This window comes from Monodelphis domestica, chromosome 1 (assembly GCF_027887165.1).
Source record: "Monodelphis domestica isolate mMonDom1 chromosome 1, mMonDom1.pri, whole genome shotgun sequence".
NCBI classification, from domain to species: domain Eukaryota; kingdom Metazoa; phylum Chordata; class Mammalia; order Didelphimorphia; family Didelphidae; genus Monodelphis; species Monodelphis domestica.
The window spans coordinates 460,847,983-460,871,570 of record NC_077227.1 but is presented as its reverse complement, the minus strand read 5'-3'; the positions used below and the strand labels follow the sequence as shown (position 1 = coordinate 460,871,570).

Genomic DNA, 23,588 nt, shown 5'->3' with positions numbered 1-23,588 from the left:
TGTCAATAGATGACTGCACCACTTATACTGCTTAGGTCAAGGAGAAGAACAGGGGCAGGATGCTTTACAATTCTTTGACCTATTAACAGGGATTAGCATACTGGGTTAGGATAGTGGTTTAGGATGTTGGCTTTGCCTCTTTTATGCAGCTTTAGGTGAGATTCATATGTAAAACAAGCTAGTTCTACTATATATCCTCCAAGGGTCCTTTCCATCTCTACATCTAATCTTAAAACTGGACAAATTATTAATCCTAAAACATATCTCTGTTCACTCTTCTGCTCAAAAATTTTCAATAGCTCCCCATTGCCTACTTAATCAAACTCAAATTTCTTGGTTAGGCATTCCAAGCCCCCCACAAGTTAAGCTCCACCTTACCTTTCCAAAGTTACCTTATCACCTGCCCCCTCTTCCTAATTCCCTTAGGTCACCAAATGCCCTGGAATGCTATTTCCTACCCCCCCTTCAAAGGTCCAATTCAAAAGCAAACCTGTTCACCTGTCCCAGAGCCTTCCTTTATATCTGTTTTCTTCTAATTGACCAATCACTAAAAAAATGTTTGAATATGTTTTAAGACAAAGGTTGACTGGTCCTATTAAAGTGAAAATTATGCAGCATAATAAAACGTTAAAATTATCTTTTGATGTAGTAGTTTCAAGATCATCTTTTTTTTTTTAAAGAATTTCTACACTTCCCTATCCACCTCTCCCTCCACCCTCTCCCTTTTGTTCCTGAAAGGGCTGTTTGCCTACATTCTCTTTCCAAAGAAGTTTCCCCTGGCTTGCTGCCACAAGTTTATCTGTCCACTTCCATTTTAAGTAATTTTCCTTTGACTTTCCCAATCTCTTCTGCAACAAAGATGAGTCCCAGGGTTTATTTTTAAAGAAAACTTACCACAAGCTGCTATAATACACAGTCTAAGAGAGTACAGTCACGAGGCCTGGACTGACTCACTGATTCTGTTAAATCCTCACAACTGATTCCTATTCCAAGCCTACCTACTTGAACACATCACACTAAACTGCTTTCAGAAGCAGTTTGATTTACATTTGGTTTTTATTTCTACAGAAACTTGCTCCATTTCAACCCAACCCATAATCTCTTTACTGGTTCTTCTCATCTCTGTAGGTAAGACTGCAACATAGTTCTATCTCAGAACCATCTAAAATGACATGATTTATGATAATGTTAAGAAAAGGAGGGGCAGCAACAGGGCATTTGAGTGGGGAGAGGGATATGCATGATGTAGGATTTCTTCTTGTTGTAGTCAATTACAAAGCTGGTATTTTCTCTGATACTTGAAAATTTGCCCAAAGGCTAATTTTTCTTTCTTTTTTTTTTTACCCTTATCTCCAAAAAAAATTTATGAACTATCTACCTAGTACCTTGGAACATAGTAAGCTAAAAACAGTAGTTCCTGCTCTCATTTATTACTGCTCATTTTTTTTTAAACCCTTACCTTTAAGGCTTATAATCCTAAGGACTAGGCAGATGGAGTTGTGACCTGCCAAGGGTCACTCTGCTAGAAAGTGTCTGAGGTCATATTTGAACCCAGAACCTCCCATTTCCAAGCTTGTCTCTTTATCCACTGAGCCATTACTTGCCCCTAATCATTTTCATTAGCTCCTTGCATTACAATTTAACCTCTCAGTAGCTGAGACTTGCAAATGCTTTCAGAACATAAACTTGAAGTTCACATAAGAATAGGTTAATATCATAAGATCTGGGTCACGATTTTGACTCAACTACATCTTTCAGCCCTGGAAAAGAAAACTGATTATAGAATATACAAAGTACAGAAGGTTTTTTTTCATCATTTACCCTTGGAAATTCGTTGCCAAAGAATACACATTACAATCAACAGCTAATGAGCTATGAATTAAGAGTACATCTTGACCCTTATTACTGTAACTATTCACAAATCGTAATTTAAAAATATAATTTACCTCTTGCTGACAAATGATCCAGAGCTACTTGTTGACAAATGAATATTGATATAAACTCACATTTACAAAGTGCTTTAAAGGTCATTTTCCTCAAAACTACTCTGTGAGGCCAGTACTGCAAGTATTATTGTCAGGAAGATAGAATTCATCAATTGATTGCACCCTTGGAATAACTAGAGAGTCAATGTCAACAGTAGGTAGGGGAAAATGGCTCAATTCTATCATCTCTTTATGTTAAAATGTTTTGTTTTGCCCTATGTCTCTTGGACTAATTACTACTCAAATGCCATCCAGAACAAGTTCACCCCAAATTTTCCAAGTTGATTCAAATAAAATAGCACTAATTATTAAAAAATCATCCTGAAAAGAAGCACAACTCATCCATTTGGTTTTTAATTCATTTCCCTATACCAAACATTTGATAATAGGTTAATTCACTAATGGTTCTATGCAAATCTAGGCAAAAAAAATTTACATCAGAAATATATTTTTGAATTAATATATATGTATAGACTTACTCCCTCTTGCAACAAGGGGTGATAGATCTCACATTAAATGAAGTGATTTTTCAAAATGGTGCAAAAGACCTCTGGTAAAGTACTAGACACAACTATATCACAAGAACAAATGAGGAAGAGTCCCATTTTCAATATATGTATGTATGTAGGGAACACAGTGTCCCCAGCCTAAATACCCCTTGATGATAATGGCTAACACAATAAGCTTATTTCACACGTTATCATTACATCCTCACAACTACCCTCTGAATATAAGCAAGTTCCCAATTTTACAATGAGAAAATTGAGGTTTAAAGGAGTACAGGAAGATGCAGCTTCAAACCTCCTCGGAGACATGATGTCATAAGACCTGGATTCAGGTTCTCACTCCCATAAGCAAGCCATTTCATCTGAGCTTCAGTTCCCTATGTCTTTACCCACAGACTGCATGTCTACACTCTGGGCATCATAAATCTAGCTAAGTCTGGAGAGGTTCACCATCACAGATTGGGCCAACAGGTGGGGGATGCTATTTTGTTCAGTCACAGCAACTACCCAAGAGGCTGCGGTCTGCATTCTTGAGGGCGGTCAAACCACAGCTCTACTGTTGGTCAAAGTGGGACACTGGCTAGGGAAGGCTGGCTGGGGGGGCAATCCTGCTCAAGGCTATCGTGAGCCATATCCACGGGGGCTGGTATTAAATCCTGCGAGCTCCTCGCCTCGCAGTACCTCCCCTGGGCTCCTTCCAACCGCGTAAGTGCCTCAGCGGGCGCTGGGACCCAAGCCCGGAGGGCGTCTTCTGCCGGAAACCCTAAGGGAGGGCCAACGCTCCCAGGTGCCGGCCCCCTCGCCGGAAGCCCCAGTTCCGGCTGCCCGCGGCTCCCACACTCGGGTTCCTCCCGGACGGAAGGAGGGGTGAGGGAGGGCCGAAAACAAAGGGACTGCTCTTGCCTCTCGGGGTCCTGGCCGGCCCCAGACCGCAGCTTCCTTACCCGGAGCTCGACTTCGGTGCGGTGCAGGCCAAGCCTTCGCAGCCCCACGGCCAGGTCGTTGACACAAAGGCCGCCGTCGCGGTTGACATCGAGCTCCTGGAAGAGGCTCCAAAGGCGGAGCCGGTGGTCAGGGCCCCCGCACACGGCGCCGCCACACGGGTCCCCGGACGGCGACTGGGTGGAGGAGGCTCCAGGGGCCGGTGGGGAGGCCACGCAGCGACACAACACGCTGCTCACCATCGGGCGCGGGGCGAAGTAGAGGAGGCGGGGGCGACGGGGATCCGCGGCCGCGACAGACGTCCCGTACTCGCGCGTGCTTTGAAGAAGTCGCCGGCTTCTTCTCTGAGTGAAAAAAGCGCCGGCAAACGGGCTGGGCGGGGCCGGGCTCCAACCCGCACCTCGCGCGCTTCCGGGAGCCCCGCCCCACGCCAACTCACCTCCCCACCCAGCCCCAGCGGCCAATCGTCAACCCCTATCCCAGCACGAGGCGGGGCTTGGGAGGAGGTACCGGGGCTCGACGCCCCACCCCGGTGTCCGGCCCAATAAGCGTAAGGCTCTTCTCGAAAAGATTCAAACATCTGTTGGGTTCCCGAATTGCCTGAGTCGGGATTTTGAAATGGGCTTTCCTCAACAATGGGTAGACAGCCTGTGATTGGAAAATGGATTGGCGCCAGGAAAACTCCGTCTTACAGAAAAAAACAAGAACGGAGAAAGGCGTGTAGCTTCCAAGCTGGAAGCCGCTATCTTTTGAGTAGCAAACGTAAAAGCCAATGGCAAAGAAGAATTCCTATTGTGGGCGGGACCTAGAATAAAATTGGCATGGATCATTGCCAATAGTCCCTAAAGCAGTCCGAGCTTTTGTACACTAACACTGAAGACCACCAATAAAATGGATACATCAAGAGAGCGGGTGGAACATTGGTGAATAAATGATGGGAAACATATCCAATAGAGAAACAGAAAAAAAAAAGACAGAGGGTATGGCGTCCTACTCGATCGACATGACTACTGGCCAATGAACATTCCAAGTCTAGAAATAGGGTGGCTCGTAATCATGATGGACAGTAATGCCAGCCAATGAAAGCGGCAAACTCCACGTTGTGTCCAACCGGCACGCGAGGTTACCGTGGAGAAAAGCCGGCGCTCGGCCCCAGCGGGGAGGGGAGGGAGGGAGTACTCCGCACGCCCCGGCGGAAGAGGCAGATTCAGGAAGCCATTACGCAGCTCCCTGGCGAAGGTTCGGGCGGCCGAGGCCGGTCCGTACGCACTTTGCGTAGCGCCAGAGGTTGTCAAGGGCCTGGGCCTGGGCCTAGGCCTTGGCAGTGGGCAGGGGAGGCCCATCCCCTGTTGGGGGCGGCAGGCTAAGGAGGAGGAGGAGAAGGAGGAGTAGCAAGGGGCTGGTAAAGGGGACTTTGGGGAGGCCATGGCGGTGCCAGCTAAGAAGAGGAAGATGAACTTCTCAGAGCGTGAGGTGGAGATCATCGTGGAAGAGCTAGAGCGGCAAAAACACCTGCTCATCAACCACTTCAATGCAGGCGTGCCCCTGGCGGCCAAGAGCGCAGCCTGGCACAACATCCTGAGACGGGTCAATGCCGTAGCCACGTGCCGTCGGGAGCTGCCCGAAGTCAAGAAGAAGTGGTCGGATCTGAAGACTGAGGTCCGCCGCAAGGTGGCTCAGGTCCGGGCTGCCGTGGAGGGCAGTGAGCCCCACGGCGGGCCAGAGGAGGGAGGCCCAGGTGGCCCTGGCCCTGGCCCGGGCCCTGGAGGTGCTGGCCCTTCCGTGGCCCCTGTCCTGCTGACCCCTATGCAGCAGCGCATCTGTAACCTGTTGGGTGAGGCCACCATCATCAGCCTGCCAGGCGCAGCTGAGATCCATCCGGTGGCTCTAGGGGCAGCCACAGCTGCGGCCACTGTCACCCTGACACAGAGTGAGTGGCCCCCTACCGCCTGGAGGGCAGGAGGTCGGCGGGAAGGGTCTTTGGGAAACCATAGCATCATGGCATGGCAAGGTTGGAAGGAACCATAGAGCATCAACAAGGCCCACGATATTATTTTGCAGAGGAGGATAAACTAGGCAATAGAGAATGATGTCCCATAAGGTTAATGACCTTGTGTCCAACAGAATAGAGGATAGGATTGGAAGGTCCCTTAGTGGTATAATTCAGCCCAATCTTCCCATTGTTTTATTAAAGAGGAAGCAGAGGCTCACAGAAGGAAAGTCCTGGCAGAAGGTGACCCAGAAGGGTTTTGGCAGAACCAGGACTAGAATCCCAAACTCCTGACTTTTGATCCAGGACCTTCCCCACATATGTAAATGGATTAGCTGTTTAGAAAGGTTGTTGATAAAAATAAAATTTCAATACCACCTGCTTTAAGGGCCTACCTTGGTTATTCTGTTGGTCCCTACTGCACCTGGGCACTTGGGGCTGATAATAAGTATCCACAGTGTCCATTCTTGGACCTCCATTTTCCCTCATGTCTTGAGGTAATATAATGGATAGAGTGTTGGAGTTGGAGTCAGGAAGACATGAGTTCAAGTGTGACTTCTGATACATCTTTGGCAAGTCATTTAACCTCTCCATAAATGATTATTATCTTTTCCAGGAAGGGAATAGAGCAGCTAGTCATAAATATTGAAACTGTAAGAGAGTGTGCCATTATGGCCTCCTAGATCCTCTACCCAACTAGTTCACTAGTGGACTACCACTGTGGCTCCCTCCGTCTTGACAAATAATCATTTTGACTTGGTTCTCATTCTCCTTAGCAAAAAAAAAAAAAGAAGCAAAGAACATAAGGGAGGTTTGGTCAGATGGGCAATATATAATAAGTCTACATAGGATGAAGTTTGTATTTTATTGTACCTATTGTACCCATCAAAATCCTTTAGTCACCTTCTGTCTTTTTTCTACCACTAAAGGAGTGCATTCCATGGCCTCACCTCAAACATGTTATCTCTTGCACAGTTTCAACTGGTTACTTTGGTAGCAATTACTAATCTTTCTAGGAGACCTTGACTTTTTTTTTTATCTGTCCTTAGTTCCCACTGAGACCACCTATCATACATTGGAGGATGGAGTGGTAGAATACTGTACAACAGAGACACCCACGACAGTGACTGCTGAGGCACCTGTGGAGATGATGGCCCACCAAGCTGATGTGTCTGTCAAGCCTCAAGCACTGAAAAGCCGCATTGCACTTAACTCAGCCAAACTCATACAGGAGCAGCGGGTCACTAACCTGCATGTAAAGGAAATTGCTCAGCACTTAGAACAACAGAATGACCTCTTGCAAATGATTCGGCGTTCACAAGAAGTCCAGGCTTGTGCCCAGGAGCGCCAAGCCCAAGCAATGGAAGGGACCCAGGCAGCTCTGAGTGTCCTCATCCAGATCCTCCGTCCTATGATAAAAGATTTCCGCCGGTATCTACAGAGCAACACGCCAAATCCTGCTACACCATCTGATCCAGGTCAGGTGACCCAGAATGGACAACAAGATAGTCTTATCCAATGACATTAGGATTAATTGAACTCCCTCTTTTGTGACTGAATGGATTCTCTATTGTGTTTCAGGCAGGTCCTATGGTTGTCCTTAGAATAGGATAAACTACATGGATAACTTCCTATTAGATAGGAATTCAGTGCTCGTGGTGCATGATGTTTTTGAAAGCTGGAGGAAATTGGGATATGGAACTTAATGAGCTTCTTGGAAACAGAGTTCCCTTCTCTGTCAGGCCCACTGCTACATTCCCAAAAGCTAGAAGATTTGTTGGCCAAGGCATCTCCTTGCTGGAGGACCAGGCTCATCTTTTGTGAACATTACATGACCTGGTCTCATGTCTAGAAGATCTCCTATGAAGGTCATAACTGGAAGTAGTGCAGCCAAGAGTGACAATCCCAGGTGCTGCTATCTTGAAAGAAGATAATAATGGTGCTGACACTCATGCAATACCACCTTTATCCTTTAGGAGGCAGTATCACTGGGATTGAAGCTGAAATTGCACCCCTTCCTCCTCACTGTGCCTAGGTCCCCAGGGGAACGTAGTAATGCATTCTCCCACAGGACAGCAGATTTCCTTGCTCACACCCTAAAAGGTTTCCCCAGAACTCCGATGCCAGCAGTTATGACTTGAAGCTAAACTCCACCAGTGCTGCTCAGGAGGGATTAGGTTGGAGGGGAGTGTCTCTGGCTGCCAGCTTGTTTTCCAAAGACTCTCACCACTCCTGGCGCCTGTTTTTCCCAACATCCTTTAGTTGGGTGGTATGTTTATTTCCAAGTTCAGGCTCTGGACTATAAATTGCTGGGGAAGCTATGCAAAGGAATAGAGGATCATTAGCCTTCAAACCCTTAGCCTAAAGGGATTGCCCTTACTGAGACTTGTGTTGAATTCTTGACTTTAACTGAATAGGCTTCACCCAGCTTGTCCACTTCTACACATGTGTTACAGGAACAAATTCAGGATTTTCAAAGTATAGATCTGCAGTGCAGATTCTTCCCTTTTTTCTCTATTTCCTTCAACCTCAGAAGTTAAATGCAAAGAAATTCTGTGCAGCATCACTCTGGAGCACTTCTCCCCAAAATGTTAGCTTGCTCCATGGTATTGCTACCAGATATCCAGGCTCCAGTTGGGATGACTCTAAAGCCATGATTGACGCTGAACATATAGGAAGAGTAGGGTGAGGTTACTGTAAAAACTAGAACTTTTGGATTCTTGGAAATTTGACCATTTCAACCTTGCTTCCAAAAAAATGTTCAGCATTGAGAAAATCTCTGCCTTTTGGAAAGGAGATGGTACCTTGAGATATTTAGAATTGGACTTCAGTATTCAGTCCTTTGAATCTACTCACTTTTTTTTTTCAGGAGCCACTGTAATTTTTGAAGGTTGAATTCTAATCGAGTGGCTTTTTTTGGTTTTGTTTTTTAATTTTCACCTATCACTGAGGCCCTTGCAGCTACATAAGCCCATATCACCTTTGATGTACAAGGTTGGGCAGTATCACTGTATGTGCCTTGACTAGATGTGGCCCATGGTTGCAACCCAAGGTACCAGCCCCCAGCTTTACAAAGGGAAGATGCTGCCTCTGTGGGCACTTGCATTTAGAATTGCTAACTTCCAGTATTGCAATCAAGAGAGACTCTTCCTTACCCCCTATTCCCCAGTTCTGTTATTACTGTAATGCTGATTCAGGCTTTTCTGCAGAGCTGTTCGTGGAGACCCAGGAAAGAACTGGGCTCACTTGATGGAGGTAGAAAGTTTTTGAAGACATCAGTGACTAATAGCACCCCCTAAGCCCTTGGTCCCAATGGTACCAGCAACTCCATCAGGTTTTAACTGCAGTGGCCTCTTTGAAGATTTATACACAAGAGAGCTCAGCTGAGCCAGTATTGTGTCTGATCCAATTGACTGGGTACAAAGAAGATTCCTGGGGGCACTTGGACCGACTAGTTCTTTCCAAGTATTTTTAATAATAAAAGCCCACTTTTTTTACATAATGTTTCTCTGCCTATTTATTGGTCACATATAATAATCGTCACAGATTTGAAGAATGGATCTGTGGAGTTAGATCTGCTAGAAACTTGCCCTCACTTGAGGTATCACTAGAAAAGATTGCATAGAATGATGAGTAGATTCGTATTTGATGACTAATTTATTAGTCTTTTCCTCTAAATAGCTAAAGGGATCTTAGAATATCGATTTAGATCTAAAATAAACTTTAAGGATTCTCTAGTCCACCCCCCTCATTTCACAAATGAAGGAAATGGTGCCCAGAAAGATTAAGTGTTTTGCCTAAGATACCCCAGGTAAGTAAATGGCAAAGGCAGAATTTGAACTTGGGTCCTCAGATTACATATCCAGAGCTTTTTTACCTTACTGTGTTGAAGCATCCTTGCACTGTTTACAATGAAAAATATCATTAAAAAAGTCTGAATAAAAGTCTGTTGCTAGCTGAAAATAATTATTCTTTGATTGACCTGTCATTCTAGAAGAAATCCAGCCATGGAAAAATTTAGATATCATTGACATCATCAACTAACTTTATGTTACTCAGATGTGCCCTTGAATTTGGTGCTGATGATACTTGATTTGATCTGGAGTGGGGGAAAAAACAAGTAGTTTATAGGCCAAAGGCCTCTAGACAAGTTGCTTTTTCACTTAATGCTTTCCTGGGCTCTAATGTGAAAAAAACAGTAGCTTCCACCTACTATAAGCTCTTGGCCTTAATATTGAAAGGATGAGTTGGTTATAATTGGTTCAGTTTAGAGGGAATAACAATGACATGCATTTATTAAATTCAAAATTCATCAAGCATTTCATTATTTTCCTAGAAACATTTATGAAATGTACCATACATACCATCACCCAACCTTCTTGGACAATATGCTGGACATAATGTAACCTGATATCTTGGCTCCTCCATCCTGAGTTTTCCTCTCTAGATTGCATTGGAAACTATCCCCAAAACAAACCTGACTATTACCAATGAATCCTGTTCATGAGGCTAGTGATTGTAATGGATTCCATCCCTCTGCCCCAGCAATTTACTTAGTTCTTGACACACACTTAATGTTCATTGATGTTGGAGGATTGAAATCACTAAGTTAAAGTCAGGGTACTGAACCAAGGAAGAAGCAATGCAGAAAGGTGAAGCTAGAGGAGTTTTAAGAAGTAGAGCAGACTGGCCAAAGAGAAACAATCCGTCCCATATTGCCTGTTCTATCCCCCAAAGTATTTGGCTCATCCCCAACCCATCCTTGCTGGAGGTACGCATGGTGATGGTTATTTCTGTTTTGGTCTCTGAAAATGACCAGGCAGAACTGCTGCTTACCTGGAACTTCATGCTGACAAGGCTAGAGGAATATGTAGGGTATCCAGAGAGCCAACTGCTTTCAGGTGATAAAGAACTCAAACTCAAGGCAGAAAGAAACAAAACTCCTGCTTCACAGATGAGGATCTCTAAGGAGGGCCTCCCTTTAAAAGCTGGATGTAAAGATTTGAAGCATAGACTTACTCATAGGAATTGAGCCAGTTTTGCCCACAACAAACTAGCAATTGCTGCCTAGTAAACATGACTGGAATGGCAAGTTCCATCAGGTAATGAATGACCTTCTCTGTTTTTGTAGCTGCGTGATTGTGGTCATGTTTTCATCTAAGGACATAGGTAGAATAATAGAGCTTAGGTGGCCCTTTACTGCTCCAAGTTATTCTCACAAGATGAGAAAAACAAAGCCCAAATTCATTTCAGTTCATTCAATTCACCAAATTTTAAGCTAAATGCAAAGAATTAGGGTTATAAGAACAAACAAACGAACAAAAAATGAAAACAGTAGCTACCTTCATGGAGCTTACATTTTCCTGTAAGCAACATACCTCAATATATATGCAAAATATGTGCCAAGTAATTTTGGAGGGCTGGGAGTCCCTAACACCTAGGAAGATGGGGAAAGGCCTTGGGTAGGAGGTGGCATTTAAGCCACTCTTTCAGAATATGAAGGATTCCAAGAGGTGGTAAGAGCATTTCAGGCATAAGAGAGACTGTACAAAATTGAGATAGAATGTCATGTCCCAGGGTCAGTAAGGAAGACAATTTGGCTGAAATATAAAATGGTATATGAAGGGAGCTAATGTGCTATAACTCTGGAAAGATAAATTGGAACCAGATTTTGAAGGCCTTTTAATACCAAAGAGAGGAATTTATACTTTTTCTTGAAAGCAACAGGGAACCACGGAAGCTTCATTAAATAGGGTAGTAACAGGGTCAAACATGTATAAAGTAGGTTGATCAGGATAGCCCTTGATCTATTTGATGAGTCCTTGAATCAGTCTGGTAAGGCTCTAAAGCATAGACCTTTGTCTGAAGGATCCCTGAATTGGAGGTACATGTGCTTTGACTCTAACTGATTTCCAATGACTATAACTACTTCCAAGAGATCGGTACCTGAGAACCAGAGAAAATGGATTCATGTCAAAAGAAACATCCTTTCCTCCTTCCCATTCTCCTTGAAACATTCAGTTCTGAAAGTTCAGGGGACAGAAAACCTGAGGGAAAGGACTGGATCTATTTTTCAGCTAGATTTTATTGTGGAGAGAGAAGGTAGGGAATGGTTCTTTTATCAAGAATTGTTTCCCCTATAAATCTAGCCAATATCTTATAGCTAATCATAGTCATTGGGAACCAATTAGAGAGGTTGGATGTCCATAGTTGGATGTCCATTCAGGGTTCAAGTCATGAGTTTACCTTCATTGGAGGTGCCCTTTAAGCATAGACCTGAAGGTGTCATCCCATTGGGTTGATTGGATTCATCAAATTGATTAGGAGCTCTTCTAATCAATCCCCCTTTCAAGTGCTTTAGGACTATTAAGTTGGTACCTGTGTGGAGGATCAATTGGAGAAGGGAGATATTGGAGGATGGAATACTATAGTAGGAACAATATGCTAAGACTTCCACAGAGGCTAAGCTAGTTTTTCTTTAAGATGTGCTAAAACTGTCTCTACAACTTAATTGGCCAAGGGAACAGAACTTCCTAGTAGTCCAAGTGCAAAAGCAGGAAAAAATTAGTTCCAACTTCTCACCAGGAGCCAACACAAAGACAAGGACGCTGCTCCCAACTGAGTCAATGTTGCTGTATTCTTGCTGAATATGCTTTCTCTTCCATGTATAAATAACCCTTTTATTAACAGTTATATGGTCTATGAGTATATAATTTTGTTCTCATCTTAACCCGAAACATCAAACCGGCCTATATCAGAGACCAATTGGGAGGCTATCACAGGACTCCAGATCAGAGTGGAAAAGGTTCTGAAAAAGACAAGTGGCAAATGGCATGAGTGGAGGGAAGGGGACATGTGTGGGATGTGTTGTGGATGTAGAGTCCATGAAGCTTGGCAACTGACCAGATATGGAGAAAGAGGGAAAGGACAAAGTAGAGGATAACTCCACAATTTTTGAACCTGGGTGATTGGAAGGATGGTGATACCCTCCACAGAAAGAAATTAGAGTGGATTTGGGGCTAAAGATAATGAGTTCTGTTTTGGCCACATTGAGTTTGAGATGCCTAAGAGACATCTAGAAAGAGAAGGTCAACCAATCAATAAGCATTTATTAAGTGTCTTCAAAGGGTCAGTCACTATACCAAGCACTGGAGCCAAAAGAAAATGAAACAAATAGTCCTTGCCCTCAGGGAGCTTATATTCTATATGGTGAAACTACATGTATATACATATATAAAAAAACAAAAATACAAAGTGACCATAAAGTAAATTGAGTGGGAAACCTTAGCAGCTCATCAACATCAGAAATGTTTATGAAGGAGCTGAGCTCTGAAGAAAGCTCAGGCTTTTAGGAGGTAGGCAGGAGGTAATGCATTCCAGGTATGGGCAAAAGCTGTGCAAAGTCATACAAACAAGAAATCAAATGTTGTGTATGAAAAACAGCAAGACCAATCATATTTCTTACTATCTCCAAGAGGGAGGAAGGGTGGCAAGGGCTGAGAGAGAGAGGATAGGAAGGAGGGAGTGAATTTGGAACTCAAATTAAAAAAAAATAAATGTTTAAAAAGTTTTTTTTAATGTAATTGTGGAAAAATATTATATTATCAAGAATTTTTTTAAAATAGAAAGAATGAATGAAAAGAAGTAATGTATAACAACCCTAAGGGCAGCTAGGTAGCAGAATGGATAGAGCACTGGGCCCAAGGTCAGGAAGACTCATCTACCTGAGTTCAAATCTGGGTTAGATTTGATAGTCCCAAACTATGTGACTCTGGGCAAGGCATTTTATCCTATTTCCTCAATTTCCTCATCTGTAAAATGGAGAGTGGAAAATATCAGATCACCCCAGAATCTTTGCCAAGAAAATCCCAAATGGGGTCATGAAGAGTCAGACACAACTGAAAAATTACTGAACAACAACAAAGTAATAACCCTGGAAAGGTAGGTTAGAGCCAAATTGTGAAGTGTTCATAATGCTAGATGGAAGAATCCTTGCTTGAACCTAGAGTCCCTAGGGAGCTTACAGAGCAAAGGAGTGATATGATTAGGTCTGTGCTTTAGGAATATCACTTTGGCATCTGATCAATAAGCCGTTGGTAATACACTGGAATGCAGGCAAGAAACGAAGGCTGGATATGGCACTTTGGGAGTCATCTGCATAGAAGTGAAAACTGAAAAAAATACTTTTTCTAAAATGAGTTACTTAATATTTCCTAGTCCTCAGGTCTCCTTGAATGGGTCAGTCACTGACTAATGGGGTGGATCACAAGAAAGACCCCTGTTGTCTTAGATGGGTTGAATCTTAAACACTAAATCATAACACTGAAGTTCAGCCTTGGCCCTTCAGTTGTGATGGGGTGCAGGAGAAAAAGGCATTTTGTGCAAAACACTTCAAAGCAAAAACTTCTTCTCTCTACAATACAGGATATATATTCTCCAGCATGTGGATGGCCCATAGTAACAGAGCTTTGTGGCTATACTCAGTGGATTAAAGGACTCTGCACAATCAAGCTTCTCAACTAATCCATCCATCCAAAAACACAAGGATACTCTCAGTGTATACTTGATACTAAGCAAGTCATTGAAGGAGGATCTGAAGGAAGGACTGGTAGGATTTGAAGAATGGGACTTGACTTTTTTCAAAATCACTTTCCCATATTGAAAGACAGTCAAACATAGTAGACAGAGAATTCAGTCAGAGGGAGTTGGGTCTGACACCTACTAGTTCTTTGATGATGAACAAGTTACTTAACCTGCCAGTGAGCCAGGTAACTTTCTGAAACTGTGGCGAGACAGCTAAGTGGTGCAGTGGATAAAGCACCAGGCCTGGAGTCAGGAGCACCTCAGTTCAAATCTGACCTCCAGATACTTCCTATCTGTGTGACCCTGGGCAAGATACTTAACCTCATTTGTGTAACCCTTGCCATTCTTTTTGTCTTAGAATTGACACTAAGGGTTTTATTTATTTTTTGAGAATATTTTTCCATGTTTACATAATTTATTTTCTTTCCTTCCCCTCGTTCTTCCCCCCTCCTGGAATTGACAAGCAATTTCACTGGGTTATACATGTGTAATCACTTGATCCCTATTTCCTTATTATTTATTTTTGGATTAGAGTAATCTTTTAAAACCCAAACCCCAAATCCCATGCCCATATTAAGCAAGTGGTAAATCCTATGTTTTTCTTCTGCGTTTCTACTCCCACAGTTCTTTCTGAGAGTAAGAGTTTTTAAAAAATTATGTTATTAATCTGCATTAGTGGAAAGAATTTCTATGCTGGGAGTCCCCTACTATACTAATGAAATCCCAGGTCTACACACATACACACACCATTTTCCCCCTATACATTATCTTATTTGATCCCTTACCACATCCCTTCAAGGTTGTTTTTGTTTATACCTGGTTTTCCAAAGGACCTATCACATCATGGGATGGTGTTCTTGACTTTCCAGTCAATCGGATCTCAGGGAGGCAGTTTCACAAAGTCCCAGTCTCTGTTCCAGAGTCATCAAAGACCAGTGGCAGGCCAAAAGTCAGGATGACTGGTGATAGCTGGAATGCAACGGATGATCAAGCTCTAAGGCTCCACAGCACCTGCTTCAGCCACTTTCTTGGCCTCTGGAACAAATTGTTCACATCTAAGGGGGAGTGGCCACTGGGCATGCCACAGCTTCTTGCAGTCACAGGTGAGTTTGGGTGGATGAACAGCCCTGGGCAAGCCCTCACGCCAGAGGTGCTAGTCCACCTTAATGCTACCCCTCCCTTCCAGATAGGCAGTCTGGCAAAGATTACCATGCCCAGTTTAGAGCTAAATAAACAGAAATGCAGTGTGTTTCCAAGTAACAGAAGTGGTTGATTGCTAGGCTCAAGGCCACTTCCTCCTTCCTGGGCTGCCTTTTATCTTTTGCTGATAAGTCCTTCTTCATTTCAGAGTTGCATGCTGCCTTAAAAATCCATTTTGACTTAATGTCAATTCCAACATCTCCCCAACGATGGAGATAGTTCTATGAAAGCTCCCATTAGGGATGTAGAGGGGATTCCTTTTCAATTATTGATGGGCTGAATTAGGTAGACTCCTGAAGTTCCTTCCAACTTTGAGAGTTTATGATTTTATGATTCTGTGATGTGGGGATGAAGCCTGAGAAAGGGCAAAATACTGTGATATGTTTCCTTCTTTCTTTCTTTCTTTCTTTCTTTCTTTCTTTCTTTCTTTCTTTCTTTCTTTCTTTCTTTCTTTCTTTCTTTCTTTCTTTCTTTCTTTCTTTCTTTCTTTCTTTCTTTCTTTCTTTTTAAACCTTTACCTTCCTGCTGTTGGTTCCAAGGCAGAAGAGCAATAAGGGCTAGGCAGTGGGGGTTAAGTGACTTGCCCAGGGTCACCCAGCTAGGAAGTGTCTGAGATCAGATTTGGACCCAGGACCCTCTTGTCTCTAGGCCTGGCTCTCTATCCACTGAGCCACCCAGCTGCCCCCTACAATAGGTTTCTGAGCTGGGCCCTGAGGGTGGAAGTATTACTCCTTGATCTTTGGGTGAAATAGCTGATCTTAAGGGCAGCTAGATGGCTCAGTGAATAAAGATCCAGATCTGGAGTTAGAAAGATATGAGTTCAAATTGGGCTTCAGATTCCTTGTGACTCTGAAAAAGTCACTTAATTTCTGTTTGCATTAATCTGCTGGAGAAGGAAATGGCAAACAGCTCTAGTATCTTTGTCAAAAACCCCCGATAAGGATGAAGAAAGAGTGGGGCATAACTGAACTACAACAGCAAACTTTGTGGGAGGTAGAGGAGATAAGTACCACAAGATTGCAGTGTTATAGATTAGAGCTGGAAGGTCCTTAAAAGTCAGCGTTCAACATTCATTTAGTAGATGAGAGGACATGCAGGGAGTTAAGTCATTTGGCCAGGTCACACCATCAGTAAGAGTCCGAAACTCCACTTGAACACAGGATTTCCTGACCCCAAGTCCAGCACTCTATCCACTTATAGTGTGGGGCCTCTCTATTGCTCCCTGTTATGATTTTTTTTTAAACCCTTACCTTCCGTCTTGGAATCAATACTGTGTATTGGCTCCAAGGAAGAAGAGCGGTAAGGGCTAGGCAATGGGGGTCAAGTGACTTGTCCAAGGTCACACAGCTAGGAAGTGTCTGAGGCCAGATTTGAACCCAGGACCTCCCATCTCTAGGCCTGGCTCTCCATCCACTGAGCTACTCAGCTGCCCCCTATGGTTTTTAATCATAGATTCTCACAAGTAAAAATGTGGCTTCCCACCCTTGGGAAGTAAAAACTCTCCATCTCATCCTTTGAAGTCCGATGGGGTACCACACCCTGCTTCTTCCCTGCCAAGAGAGGGCAGTTGGGATGAGCTTCAGGGTAAAAGTTCTTGGACTGTGCTAAGAAGTTCAAATCTATTCTGACCTGACAGGCCCTCTGAGTGCTGGACCAAGCCCAAAGCTATCTCAGAATAGGCTGTGCTTAATCTGAGACCTAGGATAACCCCAGTCAAGTGGGGAGGGAGGCTGGGGTGCTCTTTGCCCAGCAAACACCCAGCAACGCTGGCGTTGGCAGACTTCGAGTGCTTGAAAGGGTGAGGCCTCCCTTCAGCAATCAGCCATGGGATGACAAGGTGACTATCTCTATTAAATAGTATAGGAAAAAGGAGTGGCTAAAGAACATGTAGTACTAGAAAGAGGCAGCTGCGTGGAGAATGAGGACTCTCCAATCTTGGTATCATAGATTTAGGGGCAAAAGGAAGGCAGTGGCCATCTAGTCCAACCCTATCATTTTCCAGAAATGGACACTGAGAAAGAAGAAGGAGGTAAGTCTAGAGTCACATTGAAAGGAGATAAAAGAACCTGGATTCAGATCCAGATCCAAACTCTGCACCTCCCTTACCCCCAAACCCTTAGGTCCGGTCAAAGTAGGCCTCTTGCTGATGGCACTCCCTTGCCTATCCCTGGGCCTTCCCACTGGCTCGACCCCATGACTATAAAATAAATCAAAATTTATTTATTTATTTATTTATTCATTTATTTGTTTGTTTATTTTTTACACCCTTACCTTCCATCTTAGACTCAATACTGTGGAACAAAAACACCTAAGAAAGGCAACTGCTTGACTACATGGGTCGAGGGGATATGACTGGGGATGTAGACTCTAAATGAACATCCTCGTGCAAACATCAACAGCATGGAAATGGGTTCGGATCAAGGACACATATAATACCCAATGGAATCGAGTGTCGGCTATGGGAGGGATGGCAGGAGGGGAGGGAGGAAAAGAAAATGATTTTTGTATTCAATGAATAATGTTTGAAATTGACCAAATAAAAATAATGTTTAAAATCAGAAGGGAAAAAAAAGAATCAATATTGTGTATTGGTTCCAAGGCAGAAGAGAGGTAAGGGCTAGGCAATGGGGGTTAAGTGACTTGCCCAGGGTCACCTAGCTAAGAAATGTCTAAGGCTAGAGGGAACCCAGGACCCCCTGTCTCTAGGCCTGGCTCTCAATCCCCTGAGCCACCCAGCTGCCCCACAAAGCAACTTTTAAATAAACTTTTATTTTATCTTACTTTTATAAATTTTTAAGTATTTATTTTCTTTCCTTCCTCTCTCTCTCTCTCACCCAGTTTGGAAAGGAAAAAAAAGAAAAACATAAACTAACACTTGTAATAAATATGTATCATCCAATAGTATGAAAATGGGTCTTGATCAATGACACATGTAAAACCCAGTGGAATTGCGAGTTGGTTACAGGAGGGGAGTGAAAGAACATGAAACTTGTAACCTTGGGAAAAATTCCAAATTAATTAAATAAAAATTCCCCCCCAAAAAAAACAAAAACAAATATGTATCAAACTAATACATTCTCATACTGACCTACTCCAAAAAAATTTGTCTCCTGCATCTTGAGTTTGTTCTCCATCAAGAGGCCCTTAGAGAGCTTTGTCATCAGTCAGTGCTGGGTCATTGCATTGATCAGAACTGTAAAGTCTTGGAGCAATCTCAGGATATTACAGGGGAAAAACTATTCGATGGAATGGAAGCGGCCCATGATAACAGAGTTTTGTTGATGTAATTGGAGATTATGATACCAAATAATATTTGTGCTAAGAGAGACATAGAAAGGGAATTAGAGGAATAATTGGTAGGATTTAGGTAATGAATGTCCTCTCTTCTGTCTCTCAGAATCTCTTAATTGCCTTCAAGGAATACATTCTTTATGAGACCTTTGGGGCTTTCCTCATCCTCCCTGCTCCCTCTTGTTAGTGCCCTCTCCCCCACAAATCACCTTATGACTCCTTTGTATATGCCCGTATAAAGTGTCTCAAAAAGTCTCAGGGCCCTGTGACTTTTGGGGACACCCAGTAGAGTTTGTATAAATGCTCATTGAGGGTGAGAACTGATTTCACTTTTGTTTTTGTAATCTCCACAGTTTAGCACAATCCATATAGTAGGCATTTAATAAAAGCTTGAAAATTGATTGACTAATTCTAAGCAAGTCACTTATTTCTCTAGACCTCAGTTTCTTCAAATGTGAAATGAGGAGGTGACACTAGATAAGTTCTTGGGCAGTTCCATTCAGCTCTGAAATGCTATGATTTTTACATAGGAAGAAAAAGTTTTGGACTCTAATGGGGGTAGAAGTAGGGAAAGGGAAGGGAATTCAAATCAGAAGGAAGGAAGGAAGGAAGGAAGGAAAAGAAATAAAAGAAATTTGTTGGTGAGGGCTGTTGAGTAAGGAAATTGGGTTCCAGAGGAAAATTGTAGGATTTCCTCCCATGGAAATCAAACTGATACATATCTCTCCCTAGTACCTGGAGGGTGGATTAGCCCTTCTTTGACATTTACTAGCTTTGTAGATTTCCATAAGTCACTTCACCTGTCTGTGACTCATTTTTCTCCTCAGTTAAAATAAAGGTGTAGGACTAAACCATCTTTGAACTTCCTTTCCTGCTCTTTCTGATATTCTATGATCCTATGCTCCATCCCCAGGTTTATAAGAAATGTTTTTAAAGCAATTTATAAACTGTTAAGCACATACTTGCTCCTCCTTACTATCCTTTCTCCTCTCCCCTTTTTCCTTCTCCTCTCTCCTACTTTTCCCCTCCTCTATCTTCTCTTCTCTTTTCCTTCCCTCCCCTAACCCATTTCCTTTCCTCTCTTCTCTTTTCCTCTTCTCTCTCAATCCTCTCCTCTCTTATCCTCTCTTCCTCTCCTCTCCCTCCTTCCCCTCTTTTCCTCTCTTCCCTTATTTAACTATATCAGAAGTTCTCACAGGGTGGTCCTGAGACCTGTTTAAGGGATCTGAGATGTCAAAACTATTTTATAGTAAGATTTAATTTCCCTTTTTCACTCTCATTCTCTCAAAAATATACAGGGTCCCCCCCCCCCAGATTCTATATTCCATAGTGCAGCTATCCTTTAAGAAGCCACCGTTTGTCTAGTTCTGATGTGTTGTCAAAAAGATATACAATTATCTGAAAAGACTATCAAAATATTCTTCCCTTTTTCCAATTACATATTTGTTCAGTTCAGATTTTCTCCAAGAACTTCAACAAAACAATGTATTAAAACAAATTGAATGCAAAAGAAATGAGAATCCATTGTTTTCTATTAGACAAGAGATTAGAGAGATTTTTAAAAATATATAAAGCAATTCCATCCTTCCCATTAATTATTTTTGTTTGGAGAAAGTTGTTTTTCACAAAACTATTATATTTATGCTAATGTGTGAGTTGTTTTAAACTAGATTAATCAATACATCTTTTAACATTTTATCCGTTTTAATTTCTAATCCAGTAAATATTAGTATATAGAACCCATGTAAACAAAAGCTCCCTGGAGTTCTCAGTTTTTGAGATTGCAAAAGGATCCTGAAACCCCAAAGTTTGAGAACCCCAGATCTCTGTGGTCTCCTGGTCACTTTTCCTTAGCTTCCAGCAGATGGAGCTGTCTAACATGTCTGGAAAACCTCTGTGCTCTCCTTCCAGAAACTTTAGCCTCGCCTCTCAGTCTCTCAACTGGTGCCAGAAAGTAGGGATAAGGAAGCTGGACTTGTGGGGGTCTAAGAGGGAAGCCATTGACCTCCTTCCTGTCTCATTGGGTCACACAACGAAGGCAAAGGAAGAAGTGACAACCGGTCCAACCAGTCCATCAAGCTCAGGGAAAGGCTTTTGTCCTGGAAAATGCTGGGCAAAGAGTCAGGAGACCTTGAGTCTAATCCTGGCTGTGTGACCTTGAACAAGTTAATTTCCCTCTCTGGGCCTCAGCTTCCTCATACATCAGATGAGGAGGATGAGGACTAGATGCTCCCTAGCGTCCCTCCGGAGCCTAAGAATCCTGAGACAGCTTCTGTCAGCAGTTGGATTCCTGCTGTGGGCAAACAGCTCCTCCTTGGGGTCTGAGCTGATAGTCTCCCTTCCTTCCAGATGTGTGGAGCCAGCAGGAGCCCTGAGTCTCTCTGTGGTGCCTGGGCTGGGTTAGTAACAGCATCACATACTTGGGGAACTATAAAGTACTTTCACATCTGTTTTTGCATTTGTTCTTCCAACAAGTCCACGAGGCTGGCAGGGCAGGAGGTTTTATCCCCATTTTATAAAGACCCAGAGAGATGGAGCAATGGACCCAGGGTTTCTCATCGACCTCACAGCAGAGCTGAGGTTATTAGCCTCACCATTTATCACCTCCTTGGGTTATTTAGAATCCCCAGGAAAGAGGGACGAGAGGCCGACTAAACTTCTTGGTTAAAGCCAATAGAAAAATACCAAGGAGCAATGATAATGATTATGAGGCTGAAGGCAGAGACGCAGAAAGGAAGTCAAGGGGCTGCGGATTCTAGTCAGGTTCCCATAGCAAGAGGATGCAAAGGAAGACAGAAAGAACTGAGGCAAGGGAGAGAGAAAGGAGAATGTGTGAAGGAAGGCCTTTAGCCTTTGGTCCTAATCTTCAAGGATTAGCAGATGTATCCTTGGGTCTGGCTGGCCAAGTAACCCAAAGAACCTTGAGCAAACCTTTCTGAAGGACATTAGTTCCCTCTTCCCTTCCGCTCTTCCACTATACCTTTCATAGAATTTCTCCCTTGCAGACTTTCTGATTGCCAGCTTATTCTTCTTTGAGTTCAAGAGAGTTGAAATACTATTTTTTAAACCCTTACCTGCTGTTTGGGTATCAATTCCAAGTCAGAAGAGTGATAATCAAGGGCTAGGAAATTGGGATCAAGCAACTTGCTCAGGGTCACACAACTAGGAAGTGTCAGGTCACATTTGAACTCAGGTCCTTCCAGCCCCAGGCCTGGCACTCTGTCCATTGTGTTACTCAGCTGCCCCTTAAAGCCAAATGAATTAGGGGACTATTTGGAAAGGAGCCAGGAGTCCTCATAGAAATATTTATTCTATGACCACTAAACTCTTGCACACAAAGAAAGTAGGATCATACCAGGGTAACCAACCTGAAGGCTTCTCTCTGAGTGCTTAGAATTGCAATGTTGGAATTCAAAAGGGTCTTATAATATGGAAAGGTAGTCATCAATAATCATATGAAAAAATGTTCTAAATCCCTCTTCATTAAAGAAGTGCAAATTAAAACAATGATGAGGTACCACCTCACTCCTATCAGATTGGCCAATATGGCAGTAAAGGATAGTGGTAAATGTTGGAGGGGATATGGCAGAATTAGGACACTAATGCATTGTTGGTGGAGTTGTGAACTAATCCAACCATTCTGGAAGGCAATTTGGAATTATGCCCAAAGGGCTATAAAACTGTGCATACTCTTTGATCTGGTAATACCCTCTCCTGGGTCTATATCTCAAAGAGATAATAAAAAAAGGGGAAAGGACCAACTTGTACACAAATATTTATAGCAGCTCATTTTGTGTTGGCAAAGAACTGGAAATTGAGGTGGTGTCCATCAGTTGGAGAATGGCCAAACAAACTATGATACATGTTGGTGATGGGATACTATTGTGCTAGAAGAAATGATTAAAAAAAAAAAGATGATTTCAGAAAAAGCCGGAAAGATCTGCAGGAACTGATGCAGAGCTAAATAAGCAGAGCTGGGAGAACATCATACACAATTAACAACAATATTGGATGATGATTATCTGTGAAAACTTGGCTACTCTCTGCAATGCACTGATATGGGACAATCCTGAAAGACCTATGATAGGGAATGTTCTCTCCACCTCCATAGAAAGAACTGGTGGAATCATCTTTCACATCAGTGTATTTATGGTTTTGTTTTGAGGTTTTTGTTATGTATGAGTTTGCTCTTACAACAATGATCAATATGGAAGTGTGTTTTGGATAACAATGAGAATAAATTTTTTAAAATATGAGAAGGCAGAACATAGAACATCAATCTTAGAACTGGAAGGGACCTTTGAGGCCACTGAGATTTAAAATTTTTTTAAATTTTATCTTTATTTTATTTCAATAACAAATTTACACTAAGTTTTCCAAAGTTAAACAATTCATGTTATTTCTCTCCCTTCTTCCCTCTCCACTCAGGAGTTAACAAGCAATTCAACTGGGTTATACATATATTATCAAACTAAACATATTTCTATATTATTCATTTTTGTAAGAGAATGAATAATCTTATAAACCAAAACCCCAAATCCTATACCCAAATAAGCAAGTGACAAATCATATGTTTTCATTTGCATTTCTACCCCAACAATTCTTTCTTTGGAGGTGGATAGTATTCTTTTTTATTAGTCCCTCAGAATTGTCCTGTATTGCTGTTAGTAGCAAAGTCTCTCACATTTGATTGTCCCACAATATTGTAGTTTCTATGGTCTCCTGGTTCTGCTTATTTCACTCTGCATCAGTTCATGGAGGTCTTTCCAGCTCTTTCTGACATCATTCTGTTCATCATTCCTTTTAGCACAATAGTATTCCATCACCATCATATACCACAGTCTATTCAGCCATTCCCCAATTGAAGAACATCTTTTTAGTTTCCAATTCTTTGCCTCCACAAAGAGAGCAGCTATTAATATTTTTGTACAAACAGACCCCTTCCCAGAGACCGTTAGCTAATAGATTAACCCTAAATTTTAGAGCTGAAGAATCTATTGGCTGAAGGGAGATAAAAGACTACAGTGGAAATTGTTGGATCTGGGACTAGAGACCCCGCTTGAAATTCTGCCCTAGAGACTCACTACTGAG

General features: G+C 42.6%; 2 protein-coding genes across 3 annotated transcripts in view; one reads left to right on the top strand and one right to left on the bottom strand.

The window, feature by feature from the left end:
- SLC25A25 (solute carrier family 25 member 25) overlaps positions 1-4,189 on the bottom strand; it is a 33,380-nt gene extending 29,191 nt beyond the window's left edge. Inside the window, exon 1 of one of the 2 annotated variants that reach the window (XM_001362729.5) lies at positions 3,436-4,189. In XM_001362729.5, the coding sequence (XP_001362766.1) occupies positions 3,436-3,675 (240 nt within the window). In that variant the 5' untranslated portion in view covers positions 3,676-4,189. The remainder of the gene's footprint in view (positions 1-3,435) is intronic. The other variant, XM_001362815.4, reaches the window with a different exon arrangement.
- A 130-nt stretch (positions 4,190-4,319) lies between these two features.
- NAIF1 (nuclear apoptosis inducing factor 1) lies at positions 4,320-8,925 on the top strand. The gene is made up of 2 exons (XM_001362648.4): positions 4,320-5,363; positions 6,473-8,925. The coding sequence occupies exons 1-2, from the start codon at positions 4,859-4,861 to the stop codon at positions 6,943-6,945; spliced, it is 978 nt and encodes a 325-aa protein (XP_001362685.1). The 5' UTR covers positions 4,320-4,858; the 3' UTR covers positions 6,946-8,925.
- Positions 8,926-23,588: the final 14,663 nt, after the last annotated feature.